The sequence below is a fragment of the Diprion similis genome, chromosome 4, assembly GCF_021155765.1.
Source record: "Diprion similis isolate iyDipSimi1 chromosome 4, iyDipSimi1.1, whole genome shotgun sequence".
NCBI classification, from domain to species: Eukaryota; Metazoa; Arthropoda; class Insecta; order Hymenoptera; family Diprionidae; genus Diprion; species Diprion similis.
The window spans coordinates 7,216,996-7,243,496 of NC_060108.1; the positions used below are offsets into that span (position 1 = coordinate 7,216,996).

At 37.2% G+C, this 26,501-nt stretch overlaps 2 protein-coding genes across 3 annotated transcripts; one reads left to right on the forward strand and one right to left on the reverse strand.

Annotated features, from left to right (window-relative positions):
- Positions 1 to 409: 409 nt before the first annotated feature.
- Positions 410 to 3,093, forward strand: LOC124405319 (eukaryotic translation initiation factor 3 subunit L). Its single transcript, XM_046880132.1, has 3 exons — positions 410 to 553; positions 619 to 2,085; positions 2,875 to 3,093. The coding sequence occupies exons 1-3, from the start codon at positions 530 to 532 to the stop codon at positions 3,007 to 3,009; spliced, it is 1,626 nt and encodes a 541-aa protein (XP_046736088.1). The 5' UTR covers positions 410 to 529; the 3' UTR covers positions 3,010 to 3,093.
- Positions 3,094 to 3,587: 494 nt separating this feature from the next.
- On the reverse strand, positions 3,588 to 10,693 carry LOC124405316 (ATPase family AAA domain-containing protein 5). Of its 2 annotated transcripts, XM_046880128.1 has the most exons (6): positions 9,876 to 10,693; positions 8,113 to 8,211; positions 7,954 to 8,031; positions 5,928 to 7,164; positions 5,321 to 5,732; positions 3,588 to 5,025 (listed from the first exon to the last, which is right to left on the reverse strand). In XM_046880128.1, exons 1-6 carry the CDS (start codon positions 10,561 to 10,563, stop codon positions 4,306 to 4,308), a joined length of 3,234 nt encoding a protein of 1,077 aa, XP_046736084.1. In that variant the 5' UTR covers positions 10,564 to 10,693; the 3' UTR covers positions 3,588 to 4,305. The 2 variants fall into 2 exon arrangements, with proteins under 2 accessions (XP_046736084.1, XP_046736083.1); XM_046880127.1 differs by having other exon boundaries at positions 7,954 to 8,211.
- Positions 10,694 to 26,501: the final 15,808 nt, after the last annotated feature.

Sequence of the window (26,501 nt, forward strand, 5' to 3'; positions counted from 1 at the left end):
TTGAGGTAAATATATCCCATCAATTAATAAGAGGTATTTAGATGTGTGTAAACTAGGTAATATCTAGTAACTTTTAGGTTTGTCGCAAGTTTTATGTACTGAAGTTAGGCGTGGTTAGTCAGATTATGGAATAGAAAGGGAAAAAATTATGGTGGGGCGGTCGGATGTTACCACGGACTTAGATGTTACACATGGATGGTGAGAAATGTGAAAATTTGGAACGTGAAAAGTTACATGATGGCACTAGTAATTGCTGTTAGGGTGCGTTCCGATATCAACTCCCAGTGCTGTCAACAATCTTTTATCTTTTTTGTGTTCCGGAGTTTGCGCTTAGCTTTACCTCTGTCTTACGGAGTTTTTAGTGCTGCCAACTAATTTCGGAACGCACCTTTAGGGGAGTTTTGGGTGAAACCAGAGAGTACCTAGGGGGAAGTAACACAAACCATCTGGCAACGCTGCCTTTCGGCCAGCTGCTTTCATAGGAATACGTGAGGTTAACTTGGCACGCGTCGTGTGGGAATTCAACACGATGTACGACGATTACAATGATCAGGTGAGTAAAATAAGTAATATACAACAATTAGCACTGTCTAACCCTATTGTATTTTCATAATCTAGTACGATAGCTACGGCGACTACGGGCCAGTCGTGGATACTCACACCGATGAGTATGACAGGGACGCATACCGCCAGGTGCCCGAACTGGTCAGAAAATTCCTGATATATTTTCGGAACTGCATAAACGAAGGAGTAATATTCGAGGTTCAAACCCTCTACGAGAATTCCTTTCCAAAACTGTCTGAGCAGTTCTTCGACAAACAGTCGTGGCCTGACGAGACGGATGTTGCCCACATCGTCGACAATGACCCAGTGTTCTTGGTCCTCTACAAGGAACTCTACTACCGGCACATTTATGCCAGAATTCCGGGTGGTCCAACCCTGGAGCAGCGGTTTGGTTCTTTCTTCAATTACTGCGATCTTTTTAACTATATTCTCAGCGCAGAGACTCCTGTTCCATTGGAACTCCCCGATCAATGGCTGTGGGAGCTGATCGATGAGTTTGTTTACCAGTTTCAGTGCTTTGCTCAGTACCGTGCCAGGCTGTTGAAAAAGACACCTGAGGAGATAGAAAACTTGAATGCGCATAATAACATATGGAGTGTACTTTGTATTCTCAATGTTTTACACTCGCTAGTTGATAAATCAAAGATCAAGAGTCAGCTTGAGGTCTACGCCAGTGGTGGAGACCCTGATTCCGTTGCTGGGAGTTTTGGCAGACACTCCCTGTATAAAATGCTTGGATATTTCTCGCTGGTAGGTCTCCTTCGGCTCCACTCTTTGCTTGGAGATTACTATCAGGCTATAAAAGTTCTTGAGAATGTGGAACTTTACAAGAAAAGTGCGTATTCGCACGTCCCAGCCTGCCAGATTTCTACAGCCTACTATGTCGGCTTTGCTTACATGATGATGCGCCGGTACGCTGATGCCATAAGGACCTTCTCGAGCATCCTACTTTATATTCAGCGCACTAAGCAACTCTTCACATCAAGAAGCTACCAAAATGATCAAATAAACAAACAGACTGAGCAGATGTACCACCTCCTTGCAATCTGTCTAGTTCTTCACCCTCAATGCATCGATGAGGTTCTACAACAGGCTCTGCGTGAAAAGAATTACCATGAAAAAATGTACAAGATGCAGTACGGCGATCTCGCTGAATTTGAAGCCTGCTTTCTCTACGCATGTCCCAAGTTTTTGTCTCCTTGTCCGCCGCCACCTGATGCTCCCAATGAGGATTACGTCAAAGAAGCTATCAAGCATCAGACCCAAGTATTCATGGACGAAGTTGCTCAGCAGAAAATGTTGCCCACAATTAGGTCCTACTTGAAGCTGTATACTACACTTCCTCTTAGTAAACTTGCCACCTTTATGTGCAGTAGTACAAGGCCCGATGGGTCTTGGGACTTGGATAAAGAGGTTGCCACATTGGGCATTTATTTGCTTTGCTTCAAGCATAAAATGAAAAACATTGTTTGGACTAAAGGCTCTTCGGGATTGGATGGAAAGTTTCAGTCTGGTTCTGAGGTAAGGATAATTCATTTTTTAATGCGAACTACTTTACATGAAACAGCTCAGTTTTGTTCCACAGAAATCTTGAATTAGTAATTACAATATGTCAATGACTCTCAGGGAGTTGAATTTTTCGGCTCTAGAATCTTTCCTATGGTGTGAACTTTATTGAGTTGTTTGTTTATAGTGCAACTTCGTCACTGGCAGAGTTTGATCGAAACTTTCTTTTTGCACACATACAGAAAATGTCACCATTTTTTTTATTCCCTTATACTCGGTCTTGAAAACAGTTAATTTCGAATTCTTTATTCAGGAATTACTCACTTTAAAGATTTCTTAAACATTAGTCCAAATATTGTCCAAATTCTAACAAAGTTCAAAGTGTACTGGTGCTATGCATCAGTTTTAAAGGTGATTTCATTCATGATTCTGCGAAGAGAACTATTTAAAATGGCTGCGTATGCTTATACACTCCTCTCTACTTTGAATTCGACACCAGCATTTATTAAAATTTTGTGGGTATTCACAACACATTTTGAAAGTCCCTATACATAATCTATTTAGTAAATACTTACTTTTTAAACTCCAGTATGAAAAAGTTTATTTATCATTTTTCGCGTGTGATATTCAAATTGTTTTGATTTTTTTCAATAATCTGTAAAATTCTACTGCATATATAATCTGTAAAGAAAACAAACCAAGAATGTTAAACTGCCGGTTGATCTATATCCTGCGAAATAACTCCCGATTGTGTATGGTTTCGATAAAATTTTGATTAACTGTTTTTTGTTTTTTACTATAAAGCTGGACTTCTACATTGATCATGATATGATCCACATCGCTGACACCAAGGTGGCGCATCGTTACGGTGACTTCTTTATCCGTAAGATATTAAAGTTCGAGGAACTTAATCGCAAACTACATAAAATAAAGATCTAATATGTGGGAATGTGAATTTGCAATTATGATTAATTTGTGTACACCCAAATTTTGGAGAATAAATTAATGAAACGTAAAAATAAATAATTTTTATCTTTTGATACAAACGTCGAAAATTCATAGATACCAAACCTCTCAACGCATTATTGTTACATCATAAATTAGACACAACGTATCCTATTCACAGTATATACATCATTGTATCACCAAATACATATTATCACAAAAGGGTTACATTTACAACGGTAAATTAATTTTGGCTCTTTTCTCACAAACGGTACTAGGATTTACGAATTATCTACAGAATATGTCAGTTTAAAATTACGTTTTCGGAGATGTTGTTTACTACACAACTTATGCCATCAACAACTGTAAATCCGTCATAGAAAAGTTGTAATGATAGACTTTATATCGCGTTTTAGATATTTTGAAGGGAAAATAAATCTTAGATCAATTAACGAGTAGATTACAACTATTGGAATTGTTACCAACACTTGACTCATTCTCAAAACACTGTTCACAAATACCTAAATAAGTAAAAAATGTTTTCACGACTGAAGTTCTTGAAATTGAGTAACATGAAAATATTAAAGTAAGTTAGCTCGATTGATAACAGTCAATGAGTATACTTTGTTATTGCGTTATATTTTGTAGTCACATCTGAGAGTAATGTCGGTAGTTTGCTGAGTTCCCCGGGTAAAAATATTTGTGATGAAAAATCGATGTCTGCAATAAATTCTGTGACACTATCAATTTTTGAACAATAAATCCGGTAATTTAGCTGACATTGAAGTTCACGAACATCTTTCCGATTCAATTAGTATTTTAACAAAAAAATGTTATAATGGTACAAAATATATCGACGGCGATAAGAGTGACTATAAGAAGCAGGTTCATTATCTGAAGATGGAAACATTGGAAGTGAAGAACTCTTTTGGTTAACTTTTGAGAAAATGCTGAAGATCATAGGATTAGAGCTTGAAAATTTGGAATCAGGAATTTATATACTAAATAATAGATAGAAAAGAGATATGCCGGAATCTGAGATTGCAGGATATGTGTGCTTTGACGATGGTGAATAGTTACTTCCGCAGTATAAAATAAACTGGCCAATAAATTCTGATTTAAATTCAGCCCGCATTTTGATTAAAATCATCATTAGGTTCAATCAGATCGGATGATACAATTTAAAATTGGATCTCTGGAATCCACATAACTAGTTATTAAGGCACTGTGATTCGGAAATGACATAACTGATTCCCGGATTAAGTTTGATTAAGTTAAACTAGGATTTATTCACATACATTTATCTTGAAAAACAGTGCTAGCTGCAGCGAGTATGTTACTTGATGCAGCAGTCACGTTTAGACCGTGTAAGTAATTGTGAAATCGGTTTCCCCGTTTGGTATTAGCTTTTGCTCGATTTTGTTCAGTTCTGCAGATAGTTCTGATAACGGGTAAATAATCTGTTGCTGTAGATCTGTGTTCCAGAGTTGAAGGAATGGCTTGCGCCAACGCAAAGTCCACTCCCAATTTCACCTTTCTTTTTACAGCCAATTGATTTATGAAGTCACAATTTGTCGGACTGAATGACTGGTCAGATTTGAATGAAAATCTGTGCAACCATTCGGCGATTTCATCGCCAAGATCAGCAGAATTCGAATACGGATTAAAGTCTTCAGCAAGAGAGAGGCTGGGATTCAATTTTTGGTTCCACGGCGGTGCTGCAGGATTTTCCGCCTCTGTTAATGACGATATTAAAGAAATAGTATCCAACTTTTCGGCCAGTGTATTGACTAGCTTAACGTTTTTCTCAGCAAATGCCTTCTTATTTAATTTTTCTTTTTTATGTTTCTTGCTAAGCTTTATCGCCGGTTTATAGATCAGCGGCTGCATGTCTGGCCACAAAGTTGCCATGGTGTTTGAATTGAGTTGAGAAGTACTTGGCGGTCCAGATAGCAAGATATACTGAAGTTGTAGCAACGATTGTCGTAAATCTCCGTTTCGTAGAAGGGTCTGCAAAGAATATGAAAAATAATCGTTGTTAGTGAAGGGAGGAAAGCTAGGTAGACAATTTAAAAGATGAGTTTCGAATCGACTATTCAATTCTGAATTCATAATTCTACAAGATTGCGTAACTTGTGGCTTTGATTTTACAGAATGTAATAGCTGTCAAAAAATGTTCAACACCAAAAAAGATAGAAGAAAGGACACCACAGCTTGCTTGGTACAATGTGATTGGCTTTCATTGTACACCTTAAATTCTTCGATATTTAATAATTTTCCAATACATGGGCCATCTGTAACTTACATTCAAGCAAGGTTGAGGGAGCCGATACCCAGACTCAGCTAATGATATTAATTCTAATAATGCTGAGACTCTGTTTCCTTTGGCTGCTTGAAAATGAATGAATTGTTGATAGGGAGCCATTTTGTTCAGATGTGGATATGTCTCTTTGCAGGTCATGACAATTGGTCTTTTAGTGTTGGCAGCCAGCTGAAAAGTCGCAGAGGTAAACCCCTCGTCTTCCTCAAAGATAAGATCCACATCTTCAATGAGAATCAGAGAGTTCTGTGGCACTTTTTTATCAAGAGGCTGTTTCTTCATTGGCGCAGACAAGGATCCCTGAACCCTCTTCACTCGGTGCGATTTGGTGGCCTCTTGGAATTCGGTTGTGATTTTTTTACCTGTACGCCTAGACGATGCATTCACCTCTAGTACTCTATTCGAAAAGAATAATCTTCAATAAATAAAGAAACTGCTTCTCAGGGATTCGATCAATTGGATACAAGACTCTCAGAATATTGGTTTGAGAGGAAAAGTGTAAAAAGTAGATGAGATAGTAGCAAAATGAGTGAAAAATCTGTGAGCAATAGAGTGTGAAGCTTGAACTGTAAGTGATAATGTGAACTTTAACCTGTATCCAAGTTCTTCAGCAATGGCATAGACGCTAGCTGTTTTTCCGCTACCATGGGGCCCAAGAAGAACAGCCACTTGGCTGTTTTCGCAAGAACTATGGCTATCGCAATCTGATGAGTAAAATTCGTCACCACTGCTGTGATCGGCAATGAGTGAAGGTAATCGCCATGTGCTAAGCCAGTTCCGCAATTTGGTAACTGCCTCATCGTTGCCAACAACCTCGCCAGAACTTATTGGTTTATATTTACAAGTCCAGGTTGGATTTCGGTTCTGTGAATTTTCTTCCTCTTGCGGAGTGTCGCTCTTCCTTTTGAGACTGAGCTTCGTGGTACGTTTTTTTGGTGATTTTTTTGGCGCGTGATTTAGAGACGATAATATACTCGCCCACATCGATCTTGTCTCCGAACAACGCGACTCAATGTCTGTTAACACGCTTTCAAAATTGATTTTTTCAACACGCACGATCTCATTTAACTCAGTTTTTTCCATGACTTTTGGCACAGCTTCTTCCCAATTAGACAGAGATTTGAAGTGGCTCGAATCCAGTGAAAAACTGAGTATCGGGTGTTCTTGTTTACGTTTCTGCAAAGTCTGACAGATGATTTCCTTTGAACCTGGTTCAACCGGCAACTGCGAAACGTGACTGACCATGGGAAAGGGCATTGTCAATGATCCACTGTCATTGTAGCAAGTTCTTTGTTCAGATATTACTTTTCTTACGTTTTCTGGAATACCAGATAGCAAGAAAGTCCGCCGTGCTTCGAGAGTTGCTGGATTTGGTTTGGATTTTTTCACAAATAAAGGTGCAAGTTTTTTCTTCATCACAATGCTAGAGCAATCGTTACTTTCAGTCATAATTTCGTCCACGACTACAATACACTGCTCGCCGCAATTTTCAATCACATTAATTTTACTACTTTCTCTTGTGTCCATGAGAGGATTCTTACCTATACTTTGTTTGTCATCTTTATCAATATTTCCATTACTTTTCTTCACTTTATCTTTCCTGCGGAATTGGTGCTTCAATTCTCGTTTCCCAGATAATTCGGAATCAAATTTTGAGATTGATCTTGTGGCGTTTTTTGGATCATTTGGCTTATCCTGCTCTTTGGATTCCAACGACTTTCCCAACTCCTGAATTTCTCCTTCCTTGCTATTTGTTCGTATTTTAGTTTTTCTGAACTTTACTTTGGACTTTGGGGTAAATATATAATCTTCGTCGCAGGAGCTACCATCTAAAACGTAAATGTGAGTAAAGATTAATAGTAATCCACAAAATTACAGAAAATGTAATACACGGAAAAATGTCATCAGCGATCAAAGTGCAACAATCATTGCCATCGTACTGTGCATGAATTATGCACAGGAGACTCTCATTCTGTGTGTCATCATCTTGGTCCAAATTTTTAGATACATGAATTATAAGTAATACTCTTACGTTTATAAGTAATGCTCTTGATCTTTGGGAAAATTCTACATGTTGAATTTCGCTGGTGTAAAGATGTTAATGAACTTAGTTAGGTTTCTGGTGGGATGCACAGATTTCGAGATATTCTTTTAAAACTGTCACGATCATTTACTTTCACGAGTAATGAATCTTTACTCCAAAACCCTTTCGCCGTTAGTTAAGGAAGATTATTTTATCGTAGAGCAACACGTCTTTCACCAGAGTCATGTTCTTAAACAGCATTTTTTATTTTCAGTATATTTATCAGTGAAATGAAATAAGATCCTCAATACTGTCATAACAAAAATAAGAAATTTGGGCTGTTCTTTGTGAATAACGAGCGAAAACGCAATTTGTAAATTAGCTGAGGTGGATTGAAATAGGTGAGCAATTAGGAGTTCCGCAATTATGAGAGTAATCTTTGGTTTGCCTCAACTTTTATAGTAAATCGGGGATCCCAGGACTTGTCATACTTTTTTTATTATCTCCAGTTTGTCAAACTTGTAATATCAATACGTAAATACCAGTACGCAGATTGGAAAGAAAATTCACCATCTACAGAGAGAAGAAAACTTACCTCTCGTTTCTTGATTGTCCGATTGAGGATGCAATTGGACCCTCATAGTCCATTTGGTTTTAGTTTTCGGTGTTTTATCTTTGGAGATTGAGGATGATGATGACGTAGATAAGGATAGACTCGGAGTGACCACAAGGTCCTTAGTTACAGCGCTTGTACCTTTCTTTGCTAGGTCCTCTTCATTTTCAACATCTTTCCTGCTTTTACTATTGCGCATGTCGTTAGGAAAACTTTGTGCTGTGTTCTTTCTTCCTTCACCTGAAATAAGACATGTATGTACAACTTATACCAAGAAATGCATATTTGTATTGTGGACCAAAGCAGCTGAACAGGGATGGTTACTACAATTAGAAAATATCACAATATTATTGTTATTGAAAGGGTTTAGAAGATTAGGTTTTAGTCCGTCGATATTCTCTCATAATTGTTCCTGCTTTTACATAAAATAATCTGAAACGAATATTATCACCAGACACCGAAGGGAAATCGTGTGCTAGATCGATCAAAAGACACAAAAGTATCTTATATGAAATACGCTAAAAAGGGAAAAAATTCACGTGTCAGATGCAGTCTCTTTACTGCAAAGAGAAAGAGAGCCTCTAGTCTATAGGGCAAAAACGTTGTCAGATGTGTCTCCCTTTCATGATCATTTGCAAAATTAGAGAACTTTATTCAGAATCAGAATTAGGCTTCAAGAAATTATTCTACTAATAAGTCTAACCATCTAGCGATTATTCTATATATTTTCAACTATCAGTTACAAATAATTATGTACTGCGATGGCGATGAGTCGTTAGTTTAAAAAGTATCAAAGTATAAATTATGAATAGTTCTCATACAAATGATTCGTACGAAGAATACTTTGACATGCAGAGCTTTCTGCGGTAGCGCACTTAGTTACCATGAAATCTGACAATGAAAAAGAGTTACGATGGCTGTACCATTGAAACACGTGATAAAAATGCAAGACAATAGATGGATTGTTTCAATAAACATATCTACGTGCCAATTAAAATACAATTAAAGAGTAATCTCACAATAACCAGTAGTGAATAAAAGGCTCCCAAAACACAGATAGTGTTTCTTGTTACAGTAATATTATGATTCAATCTACTTTGCTATTATTTTTATTAGAAACTGTTTATTAAATCAAAAGAATTTTGGAAATGTGGGAAAAACAAGATTGCCGGAATAAACAGAGTGTTATTGACTGGATCAAGATGAAATTCACAGCAAAAAAAAAGTGAAATAACAGGACACTTGCAGCAATTTTAGGATGTAAATGATATACTTCAACAAATTTTGATGTAAGATGAATAAAAATTAGCCATCAAGCGTTAGCCATTCAGCTTCAAATAACAAGAAGTTGAAATAAGCTCAGGAATAGGTGTTCAATTTTGAAGTTGATTCCATTAACATAACAAAATATCAAATGAAATTCAGTTTTACAACTTGAGAGAATTCCTTTGATGAGATTGTTATTGCAAAACGTGTATGTTTTAGATGATTCGAGTTGGATTTGCCAGCCAAATTCGAAATCTTCGAAACAGCAATTGGTTTTGAAAGTAGTTGATAAATTCATTTTACCAACTACAGCTTTGTAGTATTCATTTGATTCATCTACTTTGGGTTCTTGAAAGCTAGTAACTGAAGTGATTTCTCCTACGATTCGACATATTTTAAGATGATTATCCTGAAAAAAAGTACTCATGAAAGCTGCAAAATTGCGTCGAAGTTAAACAACACAATCCACATGCAAAACTAATGTAACATAACGATTAATTTTAAATGGCAAAAATATCTTAGGTATTAGTAGTCTATATCTCAGTCTGGGTTCAAAACTGTAATCTGTTATCTATTAGGTGTATGGTGTTGACACTGCAACATTTATACGTACATAAACCTTGAGCTCCGATTCTTACCTTTCCATTCCGCTGTCACATTGCTATCCTTGTCTTCATTTTCAACATCCTTGCGGCTGAATAATTTTGCACGCTTTTTTGACTTGTTCTCGATGACTTCGGCCTCATCAAGCTCAGTGTGCTTGCGTTTGGAATAGCCTTTTTTATCAGCCGTGACGTTGAGTTTGCACTTGCTGTCCTTGTGTTTCTTCTTGTACTCCTTTGACCTGTTGATGTTATTTTCACCATCGCGTGGTGAGGATGTAGGCGGTGTATTGAGGTGCAGCGGCTTCTTGCCCGTCATGAGCACCTTGAAGGCGTTTGACGTCACCTTGTCCCTGGTACTGCCGTCAATTGACGGGCTAGAATTCTTATTTTCTGAGACTTGGTTACGTTGATTAGAGCTATGCACTGCAAATGGACTGGGGGTTTTTTCGACGGTGTCATCCCTGCTGTTGATTATATCACACCGCGTCGTCCTCGAGTCGTTTACAGATATTTTCAACTTTACCCTCAGGCGTCTTTTCACTGGTGTTTTCTTCCCGCTATCGAGCTCACCATCATCTTTTATACAGTCAACAGATGCAACGTAGTTCTTGTCTTCGTCAGTGTTAGAGGGTGTCGCGGAATTTTGATTAGTCGCCGGGGGAGCGGTAGCTTCTTGCCGCGTTTTTGGCGGACTTACGAAGTAATGCGTCAAATTTTTCATCGCTAACAAGCTTTCGCCGGCGCTTTGAAACGGGATAATTATTCGCTAGTTGGCCATCAATATTTGGGTACTATTATAAGAGCACAACACACAGGCAACATGCCACAATCGTTTCACGGAGGAATAATAATCGTTTGGCGCGAAAACGCCATGACACATAAAGCTGGGTCCACATAGACGGGGCGGGGCGGTGCGCGATTGAGCGGTGACCAATCAAAATGTCTAAAATGTGGTGATTTCATGCATTTTGATTGATTATCGCCTAACCGTGCAACGAGCCATCACACCTATGTGAACCCACTGTGACGTCGAGCGGCACTCCACGAAAATTCCCCTAGCCTAGTTTATTTTTGTAATGTTATTAATTTTATATTGTATTGATTACATATCTTTTGTGTTATTGTTTTATCTATTTCTCAAGCTGTAGGGTGTAGCGTAGGTTGCCTATAATGTGGCTGTAAGGTCCATGTTTGCAACTATAGGTATTGTATAGTATTTGGATGTATTGGTATTGGTAAATTGTAATAATAAAATGATAATATCATAGTCTCCCGTAATGTGAGGATTCTGTAATACGGTTTCTGGACTCTTGATTAATGATAATTGTTGTTATACCTCATCTAGGGGCATTCAGATGGTTAGGCAGTTTCCTTGAATGACTTTTTTTTACAGAGTTCTTACATTTAAAGTTTTGGTTAGTTGGTACTAATGTTAGGGAATAGTCATGAGCACGGTCTTACATACAGGTCTTGCAACGAAGGTAGTGGGGCTCATTTTACGGGTGCTTATTTACTCACTTTGTGGCCGCCAGGTCGGCGTTGTGATCGAGGGATGGATAATCAACGCGTGCGCAATGCAGCACCAACCTAATAATAATACATTTTCATCCCTACCCCACGTCAAAGAGTACAGGATAGAGTGGAAGGTCCCATAAGAGCCAATGTATAAAAGCGTATCTCGATTTTCAGCACGCTCTGGTGGCTTTGAGGAAAAGTAAAGTACCCCCACTACGATTTTGGCGCTCCCTTTAAACCAGGGAATACAGTGAAGAATTCTTAAAACTTCTGATAATAAATTTTTTGCAATGAATTCTTCAGTCAACGCTGTTATTACAGAACGACCTCATATTTTTCTCCATATCTGGAAGCCTATAAATACGTTTGCATGGATACAGAACATAACGTCAGCATCGCACATACACATTTCTTCTATGAATGTGATGTGAATTTAGTATAAGACAAAATTAATGAAATAAATGGCAACAAATCAAACACATTGTATCGAAATTATATATTTAAATAGGTAATCTTCAATATATAACATCAAAAAAGTAGTTATATTTAAAAAACGTGAACAGTAATTTCAAATCTTAATAAAAATATATATCCGTACATAATACTGTATCATAAAGAATGTTTACATAAAATATTATATCAACTCAAAAACCTCTTGTATTTTTTATTAGTTTCTATTAAAACAACCATACACGAAAATCATTACATTTATTTTCACAATATATGAAGATACGTGAGCCACAACATTCCCGCGAAAGTGAGGTTATATATTCATATTTACTTACAGTTGCTGTTTATTTGGTAACGAGAAAAACGTCATTTGTTTCCCGTTATTTATGCTTTGATTTTTTACATATTTGTTATTGTCACATAATTTGATGTCACAAGAATTTGGCATCTTTGGAAAAAGTTTGTTTGTTACTCAATTCTTACCATGTATTCTTACCACTGATTCTTACTCAAAGAACATGGCGACCGCGTCAACACACCAACAAACAATACTACATCGCATGTTCACTGACGCTACACATACACGTTATACTTTTCCTCAGAGCTGCTAGGGGCGCTGTAATAGGGCGATACGGGTACCTTCTACTCTATCCTATACTCTTTGGTCATGAGCAATAAAACGACCGGAACGAATGTTATAATAGCAATGTATCTCAAAAATTCCAATTTGTACAAAAATAAAATAAAGAAATCAGAGTTAATAAAACATAATAATATTAAAAACAAAAGATAACTAAAGGTTTATGCGAGTATTTTTCGGTACTGCTCCTGCGGATTATTTTAAATATGCGCTACGCATAAGTTATATGGTTAATCTAATATTCGATTTAACGTTGCACTATGCAATGGAAATCTCTTCTATTTAGACTCGACTTGTAGCGGAGTGCTACACTCCAATCTACCACCTAATCTCGAGTCTCGACTCGACTATGACGCAGTGGAGCGCTATGCTTCCAACTGGGTGACGAGTGCTTGCGAGGCATCCCTATTTATATGGAATCGGACCGGTCAAGAGTGGTGTCGCCGCTGCCGATCCTCAGGCGTTGACTGAGGATATCCTCAGTCAACGGTAGAATATATGCCGGAATTAAAATTTGATTTAAAAAAAAATGTGCTTACCTGCACAGTTTTTTATACAAAAGAATTGAAGCCCCACCGTTACAAGGTTCTGAATTAGTTATTTTATAACTTGATGCTGCGATTTCGGAAAAAGTTCTGATCTGTTTAACGGTTCGATGAATTCTCTCTGAGTCTAAATATATTCTTTGAATAACAATATCGTTAGACTGCTCAATTACTTCTGTTCACTAATGTGAATCGGGGTTGAGAAAGGGTGAAAAAAGTAGGAATAGCTCAAAAGAGTTGCGTTTTTTCGTAGGTCTAGGATGATTGAATGAGGGTGTTTATTCATTTGGGGGTGAGGTTTCTGATTAATGTATGAGATCTCGGTGGGGGATTAGCACGAGGTGGTTGGTTTAGAGAAGCAAGCGGTGAAGGTGCTAATTAGTCGCATCGTCGTTAACGTGAGTACGCTATTCCTAGTTCTGAGAATGAAGGCTTATCTGTCTGTGAGCGATGCATGATTTCTCTTCACATGTTTCCATACAGAGTTTAGTTTACTTGATTATCTTCATTGAGTGATGAGTTTGAACTCTATTGCAGGTGTTTGTCGCTTGAGCTGTTGCAGTTGAAATCGTAAATTAGGGGTCTTACGTGAAAGTTAAGGTGCATATAAAGACCCGTTGTACACCTCGAAAACGCGGGGATGCAAAACTCTTATACCGCTCAAGCGATCAGAGTGAAACTTGGGCAGTCAATGCCCAACACGTGTACAACGGGTCTTTATATGCACCTTGATGTCGAAATATACCTGTAATGGCCAAATGTAAAATTATATGTATGTACTATGTTTGAGCGTGGCTGATAAAATAACGGTTAATCTAGTGTATGCGACGCATCGATATAGGAGTATAGCATGTCATGATGGCAACTGTGTATGTTGGTACTGGCTAAGACCTATGGTAAGAGAGCGTAAGGCTCTCTTATGGTAACTGCACATTGGTAAGGGTAGGGCGCAGAGAGGGCGCTGCCGTGGTTACCGGCAGGGGTGTAACAGTATCATAGTCATGTTTATCTCCAAGACTATGCGGTGTAATGTAAGTTGCCTATAATGCGGCTCTAGACTTCGTGTTCGCAAGTAGCGTTATTTATAATTATTATCTAATTTTTGGATACATAATGGTGTTAGTCAATTATAAGGTTAATATAACAATATTATGTTCCTTCTCGTATGGTCAAATGGTGCTTCAAAAAAGGCATCGTGAGAATTTTGGGTAGAATCCTATTTTTTTTTTCATTTCGTGGTAGGGTCGGCCATGAGTGTGAAACTCAGTTTTCGGGACGTTAATTATTGGTAGAACGGTCGCCATTTTGAAATTAAGGGTTCAAATTATTTTTTTAATTTATCTTAGTAACCGTGAGGCTAACAAAAATTTTGTGCGAAGCTTTTTTGTAGGTGATACAATTACCCATAACTTTTTGCTATATTGTTTTTCTTCATTTAATTCAATCAGAATAAATTCGAGCTCCTTTCTTCTTTCAGTTATTCATAAAAATAAATAATAATAATCTTCAATTTGAAAATTTATAAAAATGTAAAAAATACATGATAATTAAATTCTTCATTATTCTTAATCGAGACAAGAGTGTTACTCGATTAATTGACACTGGCACTGTATACTCATGTTCAATTGATATGTCAATGTGTATTCTAGGACATTATTTCGGGTTTGTTGTATTTGGAGGATATATTCAAAGGCTTGAGTTGCTGTCGTGGTTCTTCTTACTTCACAGTTAGTTCTCTGAGTTTCGTTATGTCCTTTTGCGTTTATTTGGCTAGGTGTGGAAGCAGGTTCGTGAAGGAATCCCGCATAGCACCGAGCATGTGAAAGCTGCACCTGTAGCCCTCGTAGGCGTTTTTCAGTGCGTATCCGTGGATGATTGTGTCAAGAATAAACTTGGTTATTTCTGGTAGTAGCTTGTATCATCTTTATCGAGGTTAAACATTAATGGGATGAAAGAGTTACATAATATTTGCGCTAGGTTTTTAGCAGCATGCAGCTTTTCGGTTATACAAACATGCTGGCATTTCCTCTGAGTACTGGTCATTCCGGATAACAATTTATTCTCGATCTTTCTTAATTTCACGGTGATTGGTATACATTTAATCATGTGGACAACTTTTGCGGCTATCGTTACCGTATAGCTTGGTCTTCTCGATAGTTGATGTACAAAATCATCGGGTATCAAAGCTGCGGTGGTCAATATGTTCCGTAAGACTCATGTGCCTTTCCTCGTACACAAACTTTGAATTTATGTGGGTGTATATGTCCAGATTACTGGTCGTTATTGGTTTTTTACGAGAAAACGCTTTCCTGGTTGGTTCCTCAACGATGAGTAATTTTGAATGTTCGGTTCGCATCAAATCATATCCGCATAGGTGCTGTCATCCGTTCTTCGAAAAGGCAAAGGTTATATTTGAGGCAGTCATTGTATATACTTTGTTAAATGTTTTATTGCTGTTCTTGATCTGGGCAGTTCTTCCTTTATGCAAGACGTCATATCAGTCTAGTTGGCAAATACCTTTCGGCAAAGTTTGCCAAACGTATTTCTCCTTTGTTGTATTTTCGATTGTTGTATGAGGGGGTGGTTGTTTTTCTCACGTGTTTTACTTTGAGTTATGCCTTATGAATAAGGTACACTAACTAAGCTTTATGCGTTATATTTTACTAACTTGATAAATAGGACCACGGAGTTGTATGTCTATTGTATTTCAGAAGTATGCCTGATTGTAGCTTTTAATTTATACGCAAGATTGTGCTGTAATTTATCAATTTATCTACTTCGTCACTAGGGATTTGAATTCTAGCTCGTTGATTGAAAAGGTACTGCTTGATCGCATTTTGATTTTTATCGTTGGTTTTTTTGCAAATACTTAATTATTTACATTCCTTTTCTAACGTGATTCTATTGCACCTACTATGATACATTTACAAACATGCATCAATTCTAAGACCTGTGAGGTCGAATGGGGATTTTTCATTGAGTATTATGCTCAAGTCTTCTTCGTAGTACAAAAGGTTCAACTTGCCAAAGTGAAATATCATTCTAGCATTTGGAGATTGCGGTATAGATAGATGCTTCATAGTTCGTATGATTGCGTTGATTGTTAGGGCAGTATTCATGGTAATTATCAAAATTATAGGTTGCAAAATCTTCGTTTGATTGATTGCATTGTTCAAATTGTTTTTGTTTTAAACAACCGTTTGCTTGGACATTTGTGTCTAGTTTTTGTTTGAATAGGCTGAATTGGAATAATTCTCTGCGTGACTATATCTACTTGGTATATAAAGTGCCGAAAAAATTTCATGATCACGTTCATTAAAAAAACCGATATAGTGTGATTTACGTTGAAGACCGTTCGTAGTGTAGTCAATCTCATACGTGCTGCATGTACCAAAGCAGCTGTATTTTTTTATCAGGGTTGCCGAATTCCACCATACCGTCTATAGGATACAGTCCGTGTTCGGAATTACTTTACGCGATTACGTGCCAACTGGAAAGTACCTTCCTGATGCCGATGATAAAATTACATAGAGTTTGCGGAGATAAATTGCAGGGCAAGGACATTCTTATTTTTACCATTACGAATAATTATCCTAACATTTGGCCTTTACTCGCAGTTTGCTTTATACTTTTTCACAACCTGTAATTATAAGGATTCACACGATAAATCTTACGAAAAATATAGTATAGAACACTGTTCCACCGACCGTGTCTTCGTACTGAGGTGAAAAATAATAATTTCTTAGATTGTTTTCTCTCAGCGATATGGAAAAAAATCTCAAATGGAAGAATAATGTTTTTGTAAAATTAGATTTTGTTTGGTAACGGGAATCGTCAATGATCTGAAAAATCTTAGAAATGACGAGATATCCTAGAGTTCGAGCCCAGCCTCAATGTTTTTCGGATATTTTCACCCGCCTGTCAAGAAGCGAGAAAGAGATTTCCTTGGCGAGAATTTTTACCCGGAAATGTGTTTATAAAAGCACAGCCCCGGGGTTTGGACTTCGCCATAGCTGTCAAACTTTTTCATTTCCGTCATAAAGGCCGTGTGCATGTTCACACGTAAAATACACAAATACACAACGATATATTCTGAAGAATTCCAGCTATCGCCACTGTTTTTACGTTTTTGTGAAGTTGAAAGCCTTGAAGCGATTCTCCGGTTAAAAAAATACTACTCACAGAGCGGAGTATTTTTGGTGCGTGCAGCTCTCGGTAGTAAAATTACGGAGCGTTGAGTTATGTTTACCAAAATCTTTCGGCGGGCCTTTCGTCATTACAGGAGGAAATCCATTGTTTACCATTCATCAATTGGGGTGAGAGTTTTGATCACGGAATTTGATGGATTTTTCGATTCCTCATAACTTCCCTCATGCGACGAATTTAATCGATCACTTCGACATCAGCAGACTTTTACTTCCCAGTCGGATTTATCTAAAGTCTGCGGCTCGCCGTTGAAGTCTTCCAAGACTGGATACAATTTTACCGAACTCGGCTTAGTGACGATAAGGATAAGCCATAAACCTAAAGCTCGGTTTCTTGTAACTTCACACTGAAGGAGGAAAGAGCAAAGTTTCTCTCAATAGCACAATAAGTACTTGACGATATATCCTATTCAAAACAAATAATGAGCGTAGAAGGTTCAGGGATTAGTGAGTTAGTAGGCCTATAGCGTTTGAGGGAGACGTTATGATTTAAATATTGTGTGAGACTGTGAATGCCGAATGTTGTGTCCCACACGACACTTTAGTGGAGTGAGGGTATTTAATTTAAGATAAATTGTTCTGGTATTGGTTTTAGAACTTAACTATTTATTTACAAGTTAATATCAGCGGTTTATAAGATATGTTTATAATTCGTTGACTGGATAGTTCGTTAAAAACAGATATTGGATTGGTATTTGAAACGGTTAGGTATTCGTTGCTTGAGGTCTTGATAGGATTGTTGGTGGTTGATGTCTCGACGGGAACTGACTGTGTTGAAGTAAAGTAAGAAAGAAATGTGAAGGAGTTTCAAGAAATGTGGAGGGTGTAGGAGTTTACTGATTCGTCAATTTTTCCTATTGGTTGATTATTGCGATTGGTGGGAATCCAGGATTGGTCAAAAAATTGCATCGGAAGTCTTGGTTATAGGGATGGAAATTTTGTATGTAGGAGGAGAGTGGGAGCATGCAGGTATGACCTATGCTTGAACAATACGTGATCCTTTCGGACTTTCGCGTACCTATTGTCCGGACAGGCCAGCGTCCACATCTGGCAGCCAACTGACTATTGATAATTGGTAAAAACCCAGGGGTAATAAAGTAGTGAAAAACCCGCGCTGGAAGTTCCATACGACCCTTAGACGGTTCATTTATTGCTCGATATTAGGTATATTGTTTAGGGTCGCAGTTCCTTCAGCGCGGTCTTGTATTGCCAGATGTGGGACTGCTGTCCTTTTCAGACAGCTCGATATAGCTTGGGAACCACCGTCCAGGGAAATTCCAGCCGTATAAAAATATATGGATTAAAATTGAATAATTGGTTAGTTGTATAAATTGGATTGTGTTGATACGCAACACCGAAAGTGTCACAAAATATATTCAAGTGTCATGACACATGAAAATCCTGATCAGGTAATCAATTGACCACCTATTTAATTCAACGACTATCACAAAACAAGGAATGAGGACGGAAAATTAACTTAATAGTCTAAATCGCACATAATACCATCGACTCTCAATCTCCCTCAATATCCGATGTAATAAAACGCTCTACTTACTAATATAAATGTTAATTATCATTGTTTTTATCTTTTAGATTTTTAACTATTTACAATAACTGTTGGTTTTCGTCAAAAGTTAATTACATTTTTATTTTTGCACTCTGAGCCGTCATTTATATTTCGTGTTTCAACTACCAAGCCAAGTCTGTTGATTTAATTTGTACAGAAGGAGAGATTTGTACAGAGGGGAGGGAGACAATGATTAAAATACTAAATTGCCACATATTCGCTTCGTGACTGCATTTGAATTTCATACTGTGCAAAAAGTTTGGATACCTTTATCCTGTGACGTCTCTGGCCAGACGATTGATGGAGAAATCCGGAAAGAAGAAATTCAAAAATACCGAGGTACGTAACAGAATATGACAATAGAATCTCATAATAACATCGAAGGGAACTAAAAATGCAGGGTAAACTTGACAAAGTTCAATTTTCAATAACTTTAGAGGGCTCACATTATAGTCCTGATATTTTTAATGCCTACAGATACAGTTTCAGTTTAATCGTAACGCATCAAGATTTATTTTGTTTATGGTAGAATTATTTACAAGTTACCTGTAGTTAGTTTTCAATAGTTCTTGATGTGTTTTTAATAAATAATGCATTTATCAATCACAACCTGTACGGATTTGGACTTCAAGGTTATTGTGATAAACAGTCTAGTCTATATGTGGAGAATTTGTGACCAGCTGTTTTTGAATTGATGATGATTCGTCGAACTTGGTCATTTTGGAAACGTTTTTTATTTAATCATACGACGTTTCGGTAGGGCTACAGCCTACCATCTTCAGGCTATATAACAAAACGATTTTTTAAATAGAAATTTGCTTAATTTAAGATTCAAATTATGATATGACTAATTAATTACTTGTTGATGTAGGTCGTAAGTTACACAACAATGTGCCCAACTGTGAGGTTAGAAAACGGTCTTTTACATATTAGTGTCAAATAGATTAAAAATATACTATTTTAAAACAATACGAAAATACGGTAGGACGATAGGTTGACAGTGAAAGGTGTTTGTTTATACAATATTAATGTGATGATGCGTCGGATTACTTACTTAAAATTAGACATCCTACAGGCTAAGGTGTTTACGGTATTGTCATTGTCGAGGAAGTAAATATTGGAAGATCGATATAATTGATCTAGATCTTTAGCGAAAAGTGCGGGAGTTTACGAATGTGAAATGACGTCGTGATAGAGGTGACTGAGGTTTTGAATATCAGTTCTACGGTTACAAGTTTTGTTATTATGTTTTGTAATGTGTATCATTTCTTTAATTTTCCTTTTATACCAATTATTTTCAGTCTCCAAAATTTTAGGATTATCAAAATCAAACTGATGGCCTAGATCCAGAGCATGCAAAGCCAAAGCGCACCTGTCAAACTCATGGTTCCTAATGTTAGATTTATGACCAGAAATACGATTTTTAAGATGTTGACTAGATTGGCCTATATAGATGTTATCACCGTCTTTGCACTCCAAGCAGTAAACAGTATTTATCTTATCCATATTTGGTGTTTTTTCTTTGAGATTGGTGAACAAAAAATTTTTTTGCGTTGTTAGTGATCTTGTACGTCACATTCACTCCTGCATCTTTTAGAATCTTTTTTATATAAGGAGACAGACCTTTGATGAATGGTATAGATCCCTTGACCCCTTGTCTAGTCTATAGGTTAAAAAAGAGTTATTTTTCATGAGATTTGTCAAAAATTCGTTTAGAAACAGTATTAGCTGTAATTATGTGAAATTTGATAAGCAGTTCGTTTTTAATATTAGAAAAATTATTCAATAATGTAATTAGTCACCACTTTAAAATCGTTATAATAATAGGGAAGCTTTAGTTTGAAATTCGTGGGCTCAAAATTATTCTTCAATTTAAGAAGCTATTATGCACACAAAATTCAATTTGACTGATCGTAATTGCGGCTTTTGAACCGTTATGCTATCATATTTTTTTAATTTTATTCTTTGAAATTCTCAAATTCACGTTTCCCAGTAGAGTCACACAAATCTGCCACGATTCTTGTTCTGTGGCGAATAAGAAAAGAGAGGGTAGAAATGATCAATTTTGCTACATTTGTGAAGGGCCGAGAAGACAATTAAGAGAAGAGCAAGAATAAGAGGGGGATATGCAATTGCAAAAAATGCGTAAGTTTTGCACGGTTGAAGAATGGTGTGAATGCTCAGGGAAACGAAAGTGGTGGTATCGTACCACCCCGTATACTTACTTCGGTCTGGCTGCCTTCGGCAGGGATTCATTACAATTCTTTTTCAGGACACGTGAGATTACGAATTCTGCAAAGCTTTCAGACTCTGGTAGGGTCGGTCCGTGTGTCAGACGCACTGATCTCTATATCGACTGGATATGTTGTGGACTGGCGCCCCCAAGTGGACCCAATTGATCGGCGCCATTAGAAATTTTTACGGTCCATTTCGAAACGGACAGTTCAAATCTAAAGCCAATCAGTTTGTAGTATTTATTTGTTACAGGATAGAGAGGTATTGACGAGCGGCTGTCAATACATCTCTATACCCACCGGAGATGTTGTTTCGGGTGCTTTTGGGTCCGATCTTGTCGTTGCTCTCGAGCCAAGGGATGAAGGAAGGAGTGAAAATTGATGTAAGGAAGGTTTATGATTCGATGTATAAATGCTTTATTGGGATAGTGATTAATTTACATGTAGGGGAAGGGTGGGCAGCTCCGGACACTTGAAGCACGCAACGCTTGAGTCAAAAATGTAAAGAAATCGACACGTGCTTCGCAATGTATGCGTAGTGCTTAGACAAAAATTCAAGTCTAATGGCATGAGCGCTGACCGGTTAAAATATATTTGTGAAATTTGTCACCACGGGGATTGTTCGTGTGCGTGCATTCGATTTCACAGAAGGTTTTTATACAAAAAATGTGAGTATTACCACGAAACTTATTAATTGTATTATGGGTCATTACATGCACTTTACGTTCATAACACCGTTTATTTGATTATGTTGATAATTCGATCGTTATTAATAAAAATATGGGATGGAGGTTACCGGGTTGCCCCGGACAGTCTGAATGTTTTAGTATGACAGGTATTGATTAGGAACCAGTGCCGGATTAGCCAAGTAGCAAGAGTAGCAAATGCTACGGGCCCCGCGCATTAGAGGGCCCCGGATACTCACGCCTGTCTGAATTAAAGAAAAAAACATCAATCGAGATAGGAGCGTGAAAATATTTTTTAAATTAAGATAGGTATAATACCTACCACTACCAAATATCGCTACAGGCCAACGGAAAAACGTTAGTATCAAAATCTGAAACGATAATTTAAAGTTTTAACACATTTCTAAAAGTGAGCGCTGGCCACACCACATGTGTTGCACCTAGAGTTCCAGAATGACCACCAATTCAGAGTTTCGGTCAAGCCAGAGGAAAAGTGACTGACTCTGATTGTCAATGACTGTCAATCCATTTTCTGATGTGGAATGACCGTCAATTTCTAAACCGGTCAAAAATTTGATCAGCCACAACTATTTTTTAATTAACAATTACATTAAATTGAGTACCACCAAGGATGAAATGAGTTTGAGCACAAGATTTTTCACAAAAAGAAAGTAAAATTTGAAACCGATTAAAAATTAAGTTACCCACAACCATACAGAAATACATTTGATATAAATTAATTTTTTCAGTAAGCGTAATATTATTATTTCAAGTTTATTAGTTTAATAAAATAAACATTGAAGAAGTACCATTGAAAATTTAAATTTTTTAGTGAAGAATAGTGGGGAGTAGAAGTTGTGTGAGGCTGGATGGAAATAGGACAGGATGGAGATTATAACATTACAATAACGAATGTGGAAGAGTCAGCGGACAGAGGCAAGAGGTGGTTGCAGAAAATGAGGAATGTATGGCGTAAACGTATGGCGGTACACCTGACGTAACACACTCACAGAAGCTTTTGGATTTTTATGATGTTTTTACAAGAGCTTTTTTATTTTGTAAATTATTTTTTTTTAATTCTTGTCATATCCGATGTGACGTGTTGTGATTAATTGAATTTTTCAATTCGCGTTTAATAATTGCATTTTTGCAATGGTAGATTTTTTTAATTTTCACAATAATATATTCATTTTTATACAATTTTAATCAAGTATTTTCACATAATTGTTATTGAATTTTCAAGCAACCCATTTTCAAGTAATGAATTTTTTTTTTTCGATTTATTTTTAATTTTTCACTGTTTAATAGTGCGTTTGACCACTGATACTAATAAATTCACACCTTGCGTGTTACTGAAATAAAAGAATTAAATTAATACTAAAATTACACAATTAAAGCTTGAAGGTCGAAAATTATATCTATGCGCTATCTCCGTCAACAACTCGACTACTTTGTAATTTTTTATGAGCACTAGTGCTTAAAAGTCGGGTTTTAAGCACTGGTGCTTATAAAAACTATATAATATTCTCGTTTTTGACAGGAGGTAGCACAGAACATGGGATTTGTCGCATGTGCGCAATTAGAGACTTCTTGACTTGTGTGCCTTTTGCACGCGTCAAGAAATCCCTATTGTATGCGCACTTGCCACGAAAACAACTATTTTATTGTTTATAACCAATATCCGTTTCCCCATTAAAATATAAGCCATTTAAAAGAAAACGCGTTTGTTTGATTAATGTACAGTCGAACTACTTTGGAAGTCACCACATGCTGGACGAAGTACACGTTTTTACTTGAAACATTTTGGTCAGTGCCTCAATAAACTAAGCTTTAATCCTTCTATTAGATCAAATTTCCCGGTTTAAAAGAGCCTAATCTTGCCCCTTCCCCCAACCCCCCCGGTCCCTCGTCAGCCTTCTAATAGTTCCACGCTGTAACATGTAGACAAAAGGGAACCCGTCCACTATCCAGTTAATATAGAGATCAGTCTTCGGGCGGGTCGTTGTTGCGTGTCTGGCTTTTACGTGGTGACTGTGCCTACCTGTGGCTTCTTTGTCGTTGCATCGGCAATGTGGTGCGTTCTGTCAGATAAAGCAAAGAAAAGAAATATTACTTATCTACATGGCACGAAATATGTCGGTAACATTTCAGAAATATTTATGATATATTTCTACAATGTTGCAATGAAATGTAAAATGCTTCAAATGAAACAGTTCTAGAATGTTTCTGAAATATTTCATGGAAATATTTCTGTTATTTTACCGAAATGTTTCTGACATATTTCAGACATATGTCAGCTATATAACGTCAGTTCGTGTTGTGTGGGTACCGAGGGAGCGAAAAATAGAGAATGGGAGTACGGGAGAAAAAAGGGAAAATTGAAGAGGAGTAGGTGGGATTTGGAAGGAAAATTCAAGATGAAGCTCCGCGCCCGTTTTCGCAGATATGTCTATTCTTCGAGCTGTTCTGGGAGACGTACTACATATAGGTAGATGTCATGAATACGTTATTGGAAAATCCAGTGTATAAAACATGGAACATATAGGGATGGGTTCAAACGAGTGACATTGAATAAAATCCGGTGCGGTAATATACAATTTTTACATCTTATTTGAAGGGCTTCCAGCTGGGTACGTTTAGGAGTCGAGGGATCTGCGTCCTCGCCTCCCTTTTCACCAGTCCATTCTTTCCTCTTTAGTGCTCAGTTTTGGATCAGCATCTGTCAGTCCTTCTGCACAGGCGGGAATGCCATCAAAATAGGTGAAAACCCTTCAGAATCCATGCTTCACGGTAAATCTCCATTTGATTAAATATTTCCGTATGCATTGCATGCATACGGTTAAAAGATAAAAAAACCGTAAGCATACGGAAATTTAAAATAAAATATAAGAATGCCTTAAAACGAAATTATGAACGTTATAAAAGTATGTGAAAAGAATATATCAATCTGTTACGTTCTGAGAGGAACGCCACGAATCGATTATGATTCACTGCATGATTTTGGTTAATCTCTTGACTTACGTAGTTGATGTTCGGGAATCTGCTGATCAGCTCCTCAGCTCTTCTCGTTCGGCTCAATTAATTCTGAGAGTTTGTAAGGTAATGAGGCTCGTGCCAACCATCACTATGCGTGATTGAAATAATTCTCTTTACACAACACTTTAATTTAGAATAAACATTTATTAATAATCAACAATCTCCGTCAACTTCTCAGTTGTCGAATTTACAATGGTTTATAAACTGGTGTTTCGCTTATCACAATCACAACTGTTATTAAATCTTCGAGGTTCTGAGTTTGACTTTATTCACTGAGTCTAAACTTTTTTATGATTTCTGGATTAAACTCTGTTCTAAAGTTGTTTTGCTTTCTATAACGTCTAAAACTGTTCTCTCTGATGTCTGGATTTATTCTGATCTAATTTGAATTAGGGTTGAGAAAAAGAGGTGGAAAAAGTAGGAGGAGTTCGAAAGGGTTACAGCTTCTCGCGGGTCTAGGATGATTGGATGTGGATATTAATTAGTATGGGGGTAAAGTTTCTGATTAGTGCGTAAGATCTTGGCGGGGAATTAGCGTGAGGTGGTTGGTTTAGAAAGCAAGCGGCGATACGCTAATTGGCCGCGTGATCATTAAATAAGGGCGCTATTCCTAATTCTGAGAATAAGGCTTCTTTATCTGAGAGCTATTCATGACTTCTCTTCCCCCGTTTCCTCTGTTTAGTCTACTCGACTATCTTTATTGAGTGATAATTGCAAGTGATTATTGGCTTGAATTATTGCAGGTGTTTATTACTTTGAGTTATTGCAGGTGTTTATTGCTTTGAAGCATTGCAGCTGCGATCGTAAATTAAGGGATTTATTTGAAAGCTGATGTTGAAAAATATAACGGTCGAATGTGAGAAAAATATATGTACCATATATGTATATAAGTTTAGCTGATGAAATAACGGTTAATATAGCGTAGAGAACTATCGATATAAGAATATTGCACGTTATGATTATAATTGTGCATGTCGGTACTCGTCTAAGAACTACGGGTAAGAGCTCCTAAAGCTCTCCTATGGTAACTGCACATCGGTAACGTAGGATACAGAGAGGGTGCCCCCGTGGATACCGGCTGGCACGTAACAAATCCATGGAATTGAATAGGTAACACAAAATAAGGTTATGTTAAGGGGCGTTGGGCATCCAGGATGTGACAATACTAGTATATTACAAATGATGCATGCAATGCATGCGTACGGTTTCTTTTATCTTCCAACCGTTTTGAAAAATTTATTCTTCTTTATGTCAACCTTATAGTCAAATAATATTAACGGCAGTCTGAACTCAAACAGACTTACGTACACGTGCGTACCAAAAAGATCAAACTAGAGAATGAGACTGGGAACGAGTGGTATTCTTTCAATATTCCAAGCCGACGGTCAGAGCATTCTCTCTTCTTCAATGCCTTTTATGGCTTCGGCTATCCTTCTCAGTGGCAAAAACTATTCAGCGTCAAATAACAGTTCGTTGAGACAAGCCAGATGCTCGAGAATTACCTTATGATATTTTCGGACATGTAGAAACTGACATGCACGTGTAGCGTAATAAAACCTTTTAAGACAAATTATGTGCATTATTGTTTTAAAGAATATATTTTTTCACAAAATTACAAAATACTATTACTACTACGACTGTACTACGACTGTACTACTCCACACATGATTATAATGAGGGGTCTGTCGAAAGCTGTTACATTGATCTGAAACACACACACAAACACAACAAAAACTGTAACTTTAGAAAATTTTAATATACCTAGAATCACGTAAGTTTTG